The sequence below is a fragment of the Saccopteryx leptura genome, chromosome 1 (genome assembly GCF_036850995.1).
Source record: "Saccopteryx leptura isolate mSacLep1 chromosome 1, mSacLep1_pri_phased_curated, whole genome shotgun sequence".
NCBI lineage: Eukaryota > Metazoa > Chordata > Mammalia > Chiroptera > Emballonuridae > Saccopteryx > Saccopteryx leptura.
Window position 1 is genome coordinate 385347790 of NC_089503.1, and position 16057 is coordinate 385363846.

Sequence of the window (16057 nt, forward strand, 5' to 3'; positions counted from 1 at the left end):
GCAAGGGGTTACTCAGTCTGCTGAAGGCCCGCGGTAAAGGCACATATGAGAAAGCAATCAATGAACAACTAAGGTGTCACAATGAAAACTGATGATTGATGCTTCTCATCTCTCTCCGTTCCCGTCTGTCTGTCCCCATCTATCCCTCTCTCTGACTCTCTCTCTGTCTCTGTAAAAAAAACAAACAAAAAAAACCCATGTCTTGTTGCCTCCGAGTTCTGTCTTGGTTAACAACAGTTTATGGCGTCCTTACTTGATACAGAGACTGTTCTTGGTGTCGTGATGATCTGTGACACTGGGGACATGTTCACGGCTCTCCAGGAACAGTGCTTTCCTAGAACGCTGAGTTAAATTTCCCTTAGCTGTTTTAGGACAGTTGAACAAGTGGCTACCAAGTTTCTTGTTTGGAGTCACATAGAAAAATTGAGGCAGGACTTCAGCTACAAGGACCAATTGACAAAACACAGAGAGGCTGTGCTTTGGAGTGCTTCATGTTGGAGGGCAGGTGCTGAAGTCCTCCATCTTGGGCTTTGGGAAACGGTGGGAGTGAGCTAGCTGGGAAGGAGGGAAGGGCGTGTTGGGAGAAGAAGCCCCCGCAGGATGGAGGTGGGAATGAATTGTTGCGTGTCGGAGACTGAGCACGTGATCCTCGCCTGGGGTTCGTGCTGTGGTGGGGGAGGAGGGGGGAGCTGAGGGTATAAAGCTTTGATTTCAGAGGCTGAGACGTTTGGGTTTGATCCCACACTGGGGGACCGTGGCCGTCCTTCAGGGGGTTGCTGTGAAGGGGCTTGTTGGGAAGTGGAACGCAGGGTACACGTGACTACGGGCTTTCCGTCCGAAGCAGTGGTTGGGAGGTGGCTGTTCTGTTCTGAGGCTGAGAGCCGTGGCCACCGGGGAAGGAGTGAAGGAGGAAATGGGAGGTGTTCCGAAGGAGGACAGGCTGGGCGGCAGATGGTCCGCTCGGAGCCGGGGTGGTGGGGCGGCATTGCAGTTCTAGACTTCTAAATTTGGGTCCTGGGTGGCGGGAAGGATGGAAGTTGAGAAGAGAGGCTGGTTTTGGAGAGAAGATGGAGCTTTGGTTTTCGTCTTGTTGAATCGGAGCAGATGAACTGGTGCTGTTGGAGGTGCGGGACCAGGCATGGAATGAGGAGTCAGGCCTGGCGGTGGAGAGGCGAGCACCAGGGGCCTAGGTGGGGAGGCTGGAAAGTCGGCCTGCGAGGAGCTGTCCGGAGGTAACAGCGGGCAGGCCTGGGCCGGAGAGCGTCATGGCCACAGCGGCGGTGTCCTGCAAGCCGAGGGAGAAGGGCTTTGCGGAGAGAAGTGCCGGGTCACGCGGTCAGCCCGAGCACAGCAGTGCAGGGAGGAGGGTGGGACGGGCATGAAGGATGGCTTCAGAGGGCGGCTCCAGTAGGATGGTGAGATGGGCACGTGCATTTGGGTTGGTTAGCCCAGGTTTTAGGGAAGAGGTGCGTTGTCTTGAGATTGGGGGGTACAGAATCCTAGAGCCTCAGTGATACTGATTAAAATTGGAGAAACTTGCAGACGACCCGGTCCGTCTGAGGAGAGGCTAAGGTTATGTACCGGGGTGGCCTGGTGGTAGCAGTGTGAGGGGCAGGAGGAGTTTGTGAGCGTTGCTGTGGTGTGGTCAGGACTGAAGTGAGAATTTTCTGAGACTGGAGGTTGAATGGTGTGTATTCTCACAGACAGCTTTGGGCCCACTGTGGACAGAGTACCGCAGAGGATAAACTGAGCAGACAGGCAATTTTAGAACTCAGCACTTATAATCTAGTGGGATCCAAAGAGAGATTAGAATGTATAGGGTTTTAAATTTTCTCTTTAAAATTTTCCATTGTTTTTGGGGGAATGAGGAGGGAGAGAGAGAGAAGCAGCAACTTGCTGTTCCACTTAGTTCTGTGTTCGTCACCGGTGACCGAACCCTTGACCTCAGGGCACTGAGACAGTGCTTTGTCCACTGAGCCACCCTGCCAGGGGTTTTACTTCTTTCCCTCTCTCTTTGCACATAGGACTGGAGGGGCGAAGGGGACAGCAGAGACGTTCCAAGGCTGGGGACAGACTCAGGAGCATGATACAAATCCAGAGGAATGGGAGGTTGGCGGAGTCGGGTTTAAACCTGTAAAATGGGAATAAATTGTACCTAAATCACGAAGTTGCTGTGACGTGAATGAGGAAAGGCGGATAAAGTGCCTCCCAGGTACGTAGTGAGCACTCAGGACTTGTGAGCCATCATGGCGAGCAGTCACAGTTGTCGACAAGGAGTTACGGCCTCGTGCGATCCGTGCTCTAAGAGAGCCCTGTCCAGAATGCGTGCGGAGTCAGAGCCTGATGCTGAGTGGGAGAGCGGGAGGCCGTGGGTCGGGGTGTAGGAGGCAGAGAGCTTCGCTGCCACTGCGGTGATGCAGGCAGTCTAGGCCAGTGGTCGGCAAACTCATTAGTCAACAGAGCCAAATGTCAACCGTACAACAATTGAAATTTCTTTTGAGAGCCAAATTTTTTAAACTTAAACTATGTAGGTAGGTACATTCCTTATCGAGGTAGCGCCTGCACGTGGTATTTTGTGGAAGAGCCACACTCAAGGGGCCAAAGAGCCGCATGTGGCTCGTGAGCTGTGGTTTGCCGACCAGGGGTCTAGGCAGTAAGCGTGGTCCAGTCCCGATCCTGACAGCCTGGCACAGCTGTGCGGAGACACACTTCAGTGTGGCGTGTGATCCAGACATACGGGCTTAGTGCGCCACGTGGAGCTTTGTGAGTTCACCCTGAATGGACTTGATGGAGGTAAGACCTGGCGTTAGAGAATCCTTAAATTTGTAACATGCTCTATCCAGGCATGTCAGCGAGATCAGGGAACTGAAACCAAACGAGTGTTCACATCTCTCTACTGGGACATTTCTGGTTGCCTAATGTGTGCAAAGGCATTAAGACATGAATTTCTTCTGGCAGATCCACAAAAGGGGTTAAACAAGGGGAATGGAAGAAACTTAATTATCTTATTTTATTTTTTGTGTGAGACAGACAGGAAGGGAGAGAGATGAGAAGCATCAACTTGTAGTTGCAGCACCTTAGTGTTTGTTCATTGATTGATTTCTCATATGTGCCTTGACGGGGGAGCTACAGCAGACCGAGGGACCCCTTGCTGAAGCCAGCGACAATGGGATCATGTCGGAGTTCCCATGCTCAAGCTGGTGAGCCTGCGCTCAAGCTGGCAACCTCAGGATTTTGAACCTGAGACCTCAGCATCCCAGGTCGATCCTCTATCCACTGCATCACCACTGATCAGGCTGGAAGAAACTTGAATAAAAATGTATGTCTGACTGCCAGTATCAGCATTAGAGAAAAGAAAGCAGGTAGAATGAAAAGCTGTGCTCCAGTTATAGAAAAGTGACCTAGACTGACTTCAGCAGCATCTGTTGCTTGCTCTGTTGTCACCGTTAGCTGCAGCTGGTCACACCTCTTGGAGACAGCACGTGTGTTGTGGGAAGAAGTAAAATGATCAGAAATACGGATATTTTTGCAAATTTTGAATGCCAAAACCGAATAATAAAGCTATTTTACACCCAGTAGAGCAAATCTGGAGAACAGCCCTCATTTGAGCCTACGGGATTCTAAGTTACCAGAGTTCTAAGTGTCTCTCTGGCTCACAGTTTATCCTCTGTGATGCTCGGTACCGAGTAAGCCCACCGTTGTGAGGATAAATACCATTCAGTCTTCAGACAATTCCCTTCAAAACATATGGAAGCAATTCTTGTCTTTAGTCATTGTGGTTTTTAGTTTTTATAACATTGTGATTGACTGATGTACAATTTTATGTTTTTTCATGTATAATAAACTTTTTTCCCTAATCTGAACTTGGCATACTCATCTTTAATGGCTGGGTGCTCACTGAGTGGCTGAAAGAATTTATTTGCTCTTGTAAGTGACATTGTTATATCACACAAGAAGGTAGTACTGGTGACCACAGTAATTAGTGGTTTTCTTTCTTCAGCCTTACAAAGTACACATTTTAAAACATGTTAACTAACTATCTTAAAGAACTGCCATCCTCTTCCCCCAGTGCTCATTAATAAGAAACGAGTGTGAGATTTTACATTTTTCACAAATCTCTTTTTTTTTAAGGTTTTATTTATTGATTTTACAGAGAAAGGAGGATGGGGTTAGGAGAAGTAGTTGCTTCACTGTAGCTGTTCATTGGTTGCCTGTTGCATGTGCCTCGACTGGGCAAGCCCCGGGTTTCGAACCGGCAACCTCAGCATTCCAGGTCAGCACTCAGTCCATTGCGCCACCACAGGTCAGGCTTTACAAATCTCTAATGTCTGGATAGATGGGTTTTCATATCTGCTTCTGCATTTGGCGTCTTGTGACACATTGTTTTAAAGTATCAAGAAAATAGAGCTGCACATAGATACACAGTGAATCATTTTATAGAATGTTCCTTAATTTGAGTCTGATGTTTTCTCTTGATTCAATTGAGGTCATACATTTTGGGCAATAATATCACAGAGGTGACGTGCCCTTGTCCGAGGGTACATGATGTCAGGGTGTCTGTTACTGGTGATGTTTACCTTGGTTGCTGGGGTAAGGTGGTGTCTGTCTGGTTTCTCTACTGTAGCATAGTTATAAAATGTTTTTTTGTTGTGATGAGAACTTAAGATTTATTCTCTTAATTTTCAAATATACAATGCAGTATATTACATCTTCTTTATACATTCAACAGTGGACATTTAGGTTGTTGTCATGTCTTGGCTATTGTGAATAATGCTGCCAGGAACATGAGTGTGCAGATATCTCTGAGATACTGATGTTGTTTCTTTTGGATATATACCCATAAATGGAATTGCTGGATCCTACGATAGTTCTATTTTTAATTTTTCGATTTTAATTTTTTCCATACTGTTTTCCAGTGTGACTGTACCAATTTACATTCCCACCAGCAGTGAACCAGGGTTCCCTTTTCTCCACGTCCAACACAAACAAGACATCTTGTCTTTTTAAGAACAGCCATTCTAAGCTATCTGAGTTGCTATTTCATTGAGGTTTTGTTTGTATTTTCCTGGTGATTAGTGATGTTGAGTACCTTTTCACGTCCCTGTTGGCCATTTGCATGTCATTTTCTTTTTAAGTGAGAGAAGGGGCGATAAAGAGACTCTCGCATGCGCCTGACCAGGATCCATCCGGCAATCCCTGTCTTGGGCCAGTGCTCGAATTAACTGAGCTATTTTTAGTGCCTGAGGCTGATGTGCTCGGACCAAATGAGCTGTCTTTAGTTCCCAGGGCCAATGCTTGAACCAATGAGCCACTGGCTGCTAGAGGAGAAGAGAGAGAGAAGAGGGAGAGAAGCAGATGGTCACTTCTCATGTATGTTCTGACTGGGAATTGAACCCAGGATGTCTGTATGCAGGCCTGATGCGCTATCCATTGAGTTAATTGGCCAGGGCCATTTTTGTTTATTTACAGTTTTTATCCAGTTTTCTTGCAGTAGACAGTTCTCTTTTAGGAATTAGGCAACTTGCTAATATGGTCAGTTTTATCCTTTTTAGTATCTTTAGGCATGGATGATGTAGATGTGAATTGAGAGATTGAGTCTTCTAATCATCCTTTCTTAAGGATATGACCCATCCTAAATATAAAAGTTATTCAAGCCCTGGCCGGTTGGCTCAGCGGTAGAGCGTCGGCCTGGCGTGCGGGGGACCCGGGTTCGATTCCCGGCCAGGGCACATAGGAGAAGCGCCCATTTGCTTCTCCACCCCCCTTCCTCTCTGTCTCTCTCTTCCCCTCCCGCAGCCAAGGCTCCATTGGAGCAAAGATGGCCCGGGCGCTGCGGGTGGCTCCTTGGCCTCTGCCCCAGGCGCTAGAGTGGCTCTGGTTGCGGCAGAGCGACGCCCTGGAGGGGCAGAGCATTGCCCCCTGGTGGGCAGAGCGTCGCCCCTGGTGGGCGTGCCGGGTGGATCCCGGTCGGGCGCATGCGGAGTCTGTCTGACTGTCTCTCCCTGTTTCCAGCTTCAGAAAAATACAAAAAAAAAAAAAAAAGTTATTCAAGACACATTTTTTTATATATGAAAGTAAAATACTAAAGTCACAAATGTTAAAATAACAGTTTTAGATAAAAATTTTAAGTTTAGAGAAGTTTTTAAATTTTAAAAGTATTGCAAAACAAGACAACAAGAATGTACTGCTTGTGTGGGCATAAAGAAAGCCTCAGAATTTGAAATTGATGATATGTTGGACAGTATTCAAGTTATAAGAATTATAGCAATTTATAATTGACCATCGCTGGTAAGACTAAATCTAAAAGGGTTTCCCTTGCTTTTGCACTGAGAATAGACACCAATTAGGGAGCTGCTACTTTAATTGAGATGATAGGTAGAGATTGTGCAGATGAGGATGGTGGAGGCGGAGGTGGTATGAGGTCACAACTGGATTATAGCCAAAGATGCAATTTTGTTGACTGGGTATGAGATACTGAGTTTGGTCAAGGATGGTCTGAAGGTTTTTGATCAGTAATGGGAAGGGTGGAGCTGCTATTTCCTTAGATGGAGAAGACTACTGAAGGAGCGATACCAGCTATACATAGAAATTGACACCTGGGCTGGGGATATAAATTTGGAAGCTGTCAACCTCTTTGTGGTATTTTAAGCCCCAAGCCTGGACAGAATCACAAAGAGAGTGAGAAGGTGTAGAAGATAAGACAAGCTGAGGACCAAGCCCTGCAGCATTCCCCAGCTTAGAGGCTGAGGAGATGAGGAGAGGGTAGCGGGCAAGGGAGCAGAAGACACGAGGTGTGTTCTCGAAGCCAAGGAACGGTTGACTGATCCAAGGCAGGGTGATGTCACCATGACAGAGACTGCTGATGGGTCAAGTGATGTGAAGACAGAATTGACTGTTGAATTGAGCAGCAAGGAGATAATTGGCAACATTGATGAGGGCATGAAATTCTGTTTGAGGTGTGTTCAGGAGAGAGTGGGAAAGGAATATCAATCAATCAATACTAGAGAATTATATTGAATTTTGCTATAAAGGGAGGCAGTAGATAGAAGAGGATATGGAGTCAAGAGAAGGTTTGGTTTATTTTTTCTTGAGGAGAAATTCTAGTGTGTTTTACATATAGTGGAAATGATCTTGTGTAGAGATAAAATGTTATGATGCAGAAGAGAGAGGAGGAGAATTGGAGCAATGTCCTTAAGTAGGGCAAAGAGAGGGTCTCACACATAGATTGAGGGGTTGGTTTTCACTTGGAGCACAGACAGTGCCTCCGTGTACCAGGCGAGAGGCAGGGTATATGGTTGCAGGTAGATGGATGTAGAGATGGATGCGTGTGGATGTTCTCTCTCTCTCTCTTGTGTGTGTGTGTGTGTGTGTGTGTGTGTGTGTGTGTGTGTGAGAGAGAGAGAGAGAGAGACAGAGACAGAGAGAGAGAGGAAAGGAAAGAAGAAGAAGCATCAACTTCTCCTTTGTGCCTTAACTGGGGATCAGACTGGTTGACCTCGGGCTCAAGCCATCAACCTTGAGTTTTGAACCAGTGACCTCACTCGGCGTTCCAGGTCGACGCTCTATCCACTGCACCACCGCAAGCCAGGCATGGATGTTCTTTTTAGATTGCTCTATATTCTCAGCAAAACAAAAACTGACAGAGTTAAGGGTAACACTCAACATCAAGTATAGCTGTGAAAAGGCGAAGAAGCCACAGGACAGTCTGGGATAACGTAACAAGTTAGTGGGAAACATTTGGCTACTTGTGAGTTTCACATCTGGTTATCTCAAGTGAATTCTATTTTTTTAAATTGGATTTATTGGGGTGACACTGGTTAACATAATTATACAGGTTTCAGGTGCCCAATTCTACAACACATCTCTGTGCACCATATTCGGGTGACTTCTAGGACTAACTAACCATTATAGAGCTTCCATTTTGTTCCATATTCTCACTAAATGAGGGATGCTTATATTTCCATAAGTTTATTTAAAATTCCTTACATCTTACCTTTCATATCAAGGAATAAATATATATTTTTTTCCTTTTTGTTTTTTTTTTTTTTTCAAGCAAGAGGAGAGGAGATAGAGAGACTGACTCCTGAATGGGCCCTGACTGGGATCTACCCAGTAACCCCGTCTGGGGCTGATGCTCTACCCATCTGGGGCCTTGATTGTAACCGAGCTATTTTTAGTGCTTGAGGTGGAGGCTCCATGGAGCCATCCTCAGCACCTGGGGTTGATGCAGTCAAACCAATCAAGCCATGGCTGCAGGAGGGGAAGAGAGAGAAGAAGAAAGAGAAGGGGGAGGGGAAGCGGTGGAAAAGCAAATGGTCTCTTCTCCTGTGTGCCCTGCCTGGGACTTGAACTGGGACATCCATACACTGGGCTCATGTTCTATCCACTGAGTCAACCAGCCAGGGCCTGAAAGGCCTTCTCTCTCTCTCTTTTTTTTTTTTTTGACAGAGACAGAGTCAGAGAGAGGGACAGACAGGAAGGGAGAGAGATGAGAAGCATCAGTTCTTCATTGCAGCTCCTTAGTTATTCAGTGATTACTTTCTCATATGTGCCTTGATGGACGGGGCGGGGGGGGGGGGCTACAGCAGAACGAGTGACCCCTTGCTCAAGCTAGGACCTTAGGCTCAGGCCAGCGACCTTGGGCTTCAAGCCAGCAACCCCACATTCAAGCTGGTGAGCCCACACTCAAGCCGGATGAACCTGTGCTCAAGCCAGTGACCTTAGAGTTTCAAACCTGGGTCCCCCGTGTCACAGTCCGGCTCAAGGGCCTTCTTAATTCAGATTTATTTGCTAGTAGTAACACCAGTTAATTGTCTGAACTGTGTATTATGGGGCTTTCTGATTCATAGACACATATATGCATAGCGTTAGACTATTTTTTAGTAAAGGTTCACCATCTAGCTTTAACAAGAGTGATTTGTAGTTAACACGGATTATTTTCAAATGAACAAGTGTTTGAGGGTGTGTAAATTATTATTGGACTCTACTATTGATTTACTTAGCAGGTCATAGATAGAATAAGTTAAATTTTTATTTGGCTCCTCAATTATAAATTTGGATTAATGTGTATGAATTAATTGGTGAAGCCTATGCCAGATGCTTCATGTAACTTTTTTGGTTAGATGGTATTTTGATGATTTGAGTCTCCTGGTTGGCCATATATTTCTTAGGGTCCTAAAGCACTACGGGTCCTTAGTACTGTATTTCTTTTCTTTTTTAAAAAATTATTTTTGCCCTGGCCGGTTGGCTCAGCGGTAGAGCGTCAGCCTAGCGTGCGGAGGACCCGGGTTCGATTCCCGGCCAGGGCACACAGGAGAAGCGCCCATTTGCTTCTCCACCCCTCCGCCGCGTCTTCCTCTCTGTCTCTCTCTTCCCCTCCCGCAGCCGAGGCTCCATTGGAGCAAAGATGGCCCGGGCGCTGGGGATGGCTCTGTGGCTTCTGCCTCAGGCGCTAGAGTGGCTCTGGTCGCAACATGGCGACGCCCAGGATGGGCAGAGCATCGCCCCCTGGTGGGCAGAGCGTCGCCCCATAGTGGGCGTGCCGGGTGGATCCTGGTCGGGCGCATGCGGGAGTCTGTCTGACTGTCTCTCCCTGTTTCCAGCTTCAGAAAAATGCAAAAAAATATATATATATACATATATTTTTATTTATTCATTTTAGAGAAGAGAGAAAGAGAGAGATAGAGAAGGGGAGGAGGAGCAGGAAGCATCAATTCCCATATGTGCCTTGACCAAGCCAGCCCAGGGTTTTGAACCGGCGACCTCAGCATTCCAGGTCGATGCTTAATCCACTGCGTCACCACAGGTCAGGCCCTAGTACTATATTTCTAAGAAATACTGAAATTAATGTTCAAGATGTCACTCTCTAGTTACATGAATTGTTACATTGAATGTTAACAGGATAAAATAACCAAACTTATTCAAATCAGATTTAATTTCTAATCTGTTCTGCTTTTTGCTTATCACCCAGAAGTTTTTGTTTTTTACAGAGAGAGAGAGAATAAGAGACAGGAAGGGAGATGAGAAGCATCCATTCATACTTGCATCACTTTAGCTGTTCATTGATTGCTTTCTCATATGTGCCTTGACCAGGGGGCTCCAGCCGAGCCAATGACCTCCTTGCTCAAGCCAGCGACCTAGGGCTTCAAACCAGCAACCTTTGGCCTTAAGCCAGCGACCATGGGACTATATCTGTCATCCCACGCTCAAGCCAGCAACCCTGTGCTCAAGCTGCATGAGTTCCATGCATAAGCCGGCAACCTTGGGGTTTTGAACCTGGGTTCTGAGTGTCCCAGGTCAACGCTCTGTCCACTGCACCACCACCTGGTCAGGCTCACCCAGAAGTTTTGATAAAGTAAAAAGAGCCTGACCTGTGGTGGTGCAGTGGGATAAAGTGTCGACCTGGAACACTGAGGTCGCCGGTTCGAAACCTTGGGCTTGCCTGGTCAAGGCACATATGGGAGTTGATGCTTCCTGCTCCTCCCCCTTCTCTCTCTTTCTCTCTTATAAATCAAATAAAATATTAAAAAAAAAAAAGTAAAAAGAGAAGCCCCTTTAAATAGCGCTGTGCTGGTGCCCGCAGCACACTGCAGAAGGAATGGAGTGGTGAGCGCCCGACAGCAGAACGGTGTGAAGGCCTGGCCTCTGCTGAAGCGTCTCTGGTAGAAGTCCGTGCGCAGCGGCTGGAGCAGGGACTGAGGGAAGCTACTGGGCCTGGCAGGGCGGCGACCCCCCAGTGTCTTCAGCTCTTTGATGCTGATTGGGGGAGGGAGGAGGAGAAGCGATTATAAAGAAGAGTGAAGAGAGCAGGGTGTGGGTCTGTGTGGTTAATTTTGGTGGGTAATCATGACTCTTATCGCAGGAATGTTGAGGACCTCAGTATCTCAAAGGAAAGGCTCTTCAAAGGGAGTAAATAAGAACAATTTCTCTGTAGCAAATTGGGTAGGATTTATGTATCAATTCCCTGCTTAGATTTAGAAACTGTCATTCCCAGTTGATTTAAAAATTGTTGTTTGTGAATATACAAGTATTTAAAATTGCAGATACTTATTTTTCAAAAAGTTCCTACATAGAAGAAATAACAAGTTGAACTGCTGTTGGGAATATTAGAAATGATGTGGTTTTTTCAGTGCTCGCGAACAAAGGGTTTGAGCGAGACGAGAGCCAAACCTTAGTAATAAGTTCTTTACATTTAGTTCTCTTTGCAGCGGTGAGCAAGGACTGCGTCAGAGCTGTTACTGTCCCTGTACCAGTGGGTTTTCTGACTTGTTAACAGTCGCCTAACTCGTTTCTCGTTTCTCCTTTGTCGTGTCCAGCAGAGGTGGATAAAGACAGACTTGTAACATAATAATTTCACAGCAGAAGAAGATGCCAGCGGGGACTCTGTGACCTAAAACACAGGCTGGTCGAGTTGAGTCTGGAGAGCTTGACTCGGTCTGGTCAGTTAGTAGGTAGCTCCTTTCCTCAGCCTTCCCCAGGGTGAGGCTGAGCAGGGGTGTTGGGAGACCTCCCAGGAGTCCCTGCCACACTTCCCTCCTTCCTGTCCACCCTGCGCTCCGGCTGCCCCCAGCCCGCCGCCCACGGATCACACTGAGCCAGCGTTCCTTTTGACCGAGGGGGGGTACTGCAGCGTGAGGGTGGACCATGGGCGGGACGGGTTTGCGGGGTGGCAGAGCTCTGGCCGGGTCAGTGCTGGGCCTCGAATAGGCGATCGTCCCACTGTGAGAACCATCGCGGGGTAGGAATCATTCTTCTGGCATTTAGAAAGATTGATAGCCGGACTAATTTTGAACTGGACGTGTGAAAGTTACAAATGTGCAGGTACTAAAAATACACGCTGACCAGAACTCTGGCCTCACTGGGCTTAATACGTCTATTTCGGGCCCTCTTTTCCCACTGCCAGACCTCATCCCCACAGTTGCTGAGTTTGCTCCTGACCCTTAAATGACAAGCCTGCTTCCCTCACTCCTTTCAATGGCCTGGTATAAAAACTCAGTTACTTTCTAACACGTGGGTGCAGTGAGGAGTTAGGTCTACCGTTCGTGTTTTTTTATTTTCCATTGCTTATTTGCTAATTTATTTTATATGGCTGCCTTCCCCTATGGGAAGTGAGGGACTGCCAGTACTTACTAATTTGCAGAGGGAGCCAACAACCTTTGTCCTTCTTGAGGCCGAGTGTGTGGATATGGAGGCCTTCCAGGCTCCGCTGGCTTAGCTCCGAATGCGCTTCATTCAGCGTGGCTGCCTTGCAGTTCATCAACCAGCTACAACGTCTGTCAGCTTCGGGCTACCCAGAAAACTAGAGTGGAAAATTATATTCTTGCTAGTTTGAGTGTTGCGATTGATTGTTACTGAATATATGGAGCATGTTTTGCAAATTTAAAAGCATGTGCTATAGAACCAGAGCTACAACAGGTGTCTCAGCTCTTCATTCAGATGCAGACTCCTGGGACTCTTATAACGGTGGCTGGTGCTACAGCGTTCAGTCAGGCGGAGTCCAGGGTGTGGGGGAAGAACATGGTGTTAGGGTCAATCTTTCATTCAGGTCTGGGTTTCCCTCTTTAAACCACAGTTTCTTCAAGTGTAAATAGAAGTCCATCCACTAACATCATCTCGTTTCTAAGGTTATTGTGAGAATTAAGTTAGAGTATATTTACATGCTTAGCATTTGGGGGGTTTTATATGTCTAGTACCTTTTTTAAAAAAATAGACTTTGCCCTGGCCGGAAGGGTCAGTGAATAGAGCACCATCCTATATGCCAGGGTCACGGATTGGATAGTCAGGGCATGTAGGAGAAGCAATCAGTGAATGCACAACTAAATGGAACAACTAAGTAGAACAATGAGTTAATGTTTCTCTCTCTCTCGCTTTCTCTCTCTCTCGCTCTCCCATCTTTCCCTTTCTCTCTCCCCTCCTCTCTTGCGCTCTCTAAAATCAATGGAAAAAATTTAAAATGTAAAATGCCTTTGTATTTTCTTTTATGTTTCTTTTCTTTTTTTTGCAAGAGAGAAAGACAGAGACAGAAAGACAGGAAGAGAGAATGATGAAGAGGATTAATTTGTAGTTGCATCTCCGTAGTTGTTCATTTATTACTTCTCATAAGTGCCTTGACTGGGGAGCTCAGGCCACGCCAGTGTCCACTTGCTCAAGCCAGCGACCTTGGGCTTCTAGCCAGTGACCTTTGGGCTCAAGCCAGTGATCATGGGATCGTGTCTGTGATCCCATGCTCAAGCTGGTGACCTCGGGGTTTCAAACCTGCGAGCTCAGCATCCCAGGTCAACGCTCTGTCCACTGCGCCACCACTGGTCAGGCTAGACTTTGTTTTTTAGAGCATTTTTAGGTCACAGGAAAATCGAATGGCAAGTACAAAGTGCCCGCATATCCTCTGCCCCCACACACTCAGCATCCTTCACCAAAGTGGTGCAGTCCCTGAGCCTGCACTGACATACTGTTACCACCTGAAGTCTAGTTTATGTCACTCTTGATTCGGTACTTTTTAGGATTTTGACAGATGTATAATGACTATCACCCATCACAGTATCATACAGAATGGTTCCACTGACCTAAGAACCCTTTGGCCTTTGCCTTCCCATCACCCCCCCGCCTCCCCAGCCCTTGACAGCCACTGACCTTTTCACTGTCTCCACAGTTCTGCCTTTACCAGAATGTCGTCGAGTTGGACTCATACAGTATGTAGCCTCTTCAGACTGGCTTCTTCACTTAGTAATATGCACCGAAGGTCCTTCCCTCCATGTCTTTTTACGGCTTCATAGCTCATTTCTTTTTAGCATTGAGGAGTATTCCATTGTCTGGAAGTACACGGTTTATTTATCCACTCACCTACTGAAGGACACCTTAGGTACTTCTCATTTTGGCAATTATGAATAAAGCTAGTAGAACCATACATACGCAGGTTTTTGTGTGGACATTGTTTGGGGGTTTTGTGGGGGGGGTTTTGACATAAATTTTCAGCTCTTCTTGGTAAATACTAAGGAACATGATTGCTGGATCGTGGTGAGAGCGTTGATTTTGTGAGAAGCCACCGCACTGCCTTCCACAGTGGCTGTGCCGTTCTGCACGCCCACCAGCAGTCAGTGAGCCGTCCTGTGGCTCCGCGTCCTCGCCGCACTCGGGGCCGTCAGTGTCCTGGGTGTGCGGCCGTTCTGGCGGGTGTGTGCTGGTATCTCATTGTTCTAATTCGCAGTTCCCCTATGACGTTGAGGCCGAACACCTTCTCCTGTGCTTATTTGACATCCATGTGTCTACTTGGGTGAGGTGTCCAGGTCTTCCACCCATTCTTTAATCAAGTACTCTTTTTCTTCCTGTGAATTTAAGAGTTCTTTCAAGACCTTTATCAAGGCCTTAAAATTTTTTTCTTCATTAAAATTTGTTTTGCAACTACAGATGACATTCAGTCTCAGCAAAGTCTTCTTTCTATCCTTAGTTGTAGGCGTCTGCTCAGCAGTCTGCAGGGGTTCTAAGAGATGGCGGTTCCCTAACTTAGTGGTCGTTTTGATGTTTACCTACTCCGCCATCTTTGCCAGAACTTTCAGATATGAGGAGTTTCACATGTGTCTTTTGCAAATATTTTCTCCCAGTCTGTGTCTTGTCTTCTCAATTCTTTTGATATCCAATACAATTTTACTTACATTCTTTAAAAAAATTTCCCCCCATTGATTTGAGAGAGAGAGGGGAAGGGAGAGAGAGAAAGAAGCATCAACTCGTTGTTCCACTTAGTTCCATTTAGTTGTGCATTCATTGATTGCTTCTCATACGTGCCCTGACCAGGAATTGAACCTGCGACCTCAGCGCACCAGGATGACTCTGTCCACTGAGCTACCCAGCCAGGTCAGAAAAAGTCTTATTTGAGTTTTCTAGGGGTTGGTGGGGAGGAAAGAGAATGAAGAAATTGGTTTAATATTTCCCATTCTTACAGATCAAGCATTCTGCCTTCCTTCATAAGTTAGGTAATTATTAGGACATTTTAAAAACAAGTTTTAACACTTTATACCCACTGGGATGGCTTTAATAAAACAATGGAAAATAAGTGTTAATGAGGATGTGGAGAAATTGGGTACTTGGTGTATTGCTAGTGGGAATGTCAAATGGTTTAGTCACTGTGGAAACACTTTGGTGATTACTCCAAAAGTTAAAGGCAGAGGCGTGCTTGGCCCTGCAGTTCCACTCCTGGGTGTCTGGATCCCCAGAAGAACTGAACACAGGTCCTCCAATACCTGTACACAAGTGTTTACCTGTTCACAGAGAGCCAAAGATCAGAACAGTCAAATACCCATCGATGAGTGGATAAACAAATAGTAGTTTATCCATAAAATGGACCGTTATTAGCTGTGTAAGGAGTGACGTACTGATACATGCTACAATATGGGTGACTCCCAGAAAATGCCAAGTGAGGGAACCAGACCTTTGGTCACATCTTGTATGATTCCGTTTGTATAAAATATGCAAAATAGGTAAATCTGTAGATGAAGACAGCAGATTGGTGGTCACCAGGGACTAGAGGTGGGGGGTCCAGGCTGAGGAGTACCCTATTTCCCCATGTATAAGACGCACCTGTTTTCGAAAAATGTGGGGTCTAAACACTGGGTGCGTCTTATACAGTGGTTGTAGATTATTTTTACTTGCATTTCCCACTTTTTCATGCTTGTTTTTGTTCTCATTGTTGAAGACAGTGATTCGTCATCAGACACAGAGGAGGACAAGCTAATGGATGGGAGTTTTGACAGCAATGAGGAGTTGTATGAATTTTATGATGAATAAAACTTGAATTCAAAGCCCTGGCCGGTTGGCTCAGTGGTGGAGCGTCGGCCTGGTGTGCGGGAGTCCCAGGTTCGATTCCCGGCCAGGGCACACAGGAGAAGCGCCCATCTGCTTCTCCACCCCTCTCCCTCTCCTTCCTCTCTGTCTCTCTCTTCCCCTCCTGCAGCCGAGGCTCCATTGGAGCAAAGATGGCCCAGGCGCTGAGGATGGCTCTGTGGCCTCTGCCTCAGGCACTAGAATGGCTCTGGATGCAACAGAGCAATGCCCTAGATGGGCAGAG

General features: G+C 46.6%; 1 protein-coding gene across 2 annotated transcripts in view; it reads left to right on the plus strand.

Annotated features, from left to right (window-relative positions):
• The window catches only part of NUDT3 (nudix hydrolase 3), an 80511-nt gene that overhangs the window by 16435 nt on the left and 48019 nt on the right, over window positions 1-16057 (plus strand). Inside the window, exon 1 of one of the 2 annotated variants that reach the window (XM_066359612.1) lies at window positions 14792-14847. The exons of the other annotated variant lie outside the window; for it this stretch is intronic. Coding sequence (XP_066215709.1) covers window positions 14818-14847 — 30 coding nt within the window. The 5' untranslated portion in view covers window positions 14792-14817. Of the gene's footprint in view, window positions 1-14791; window positions 14848-16057 lie in introns of those variants that run through there. 2 annotated transcript variants of the gene reach the window in all.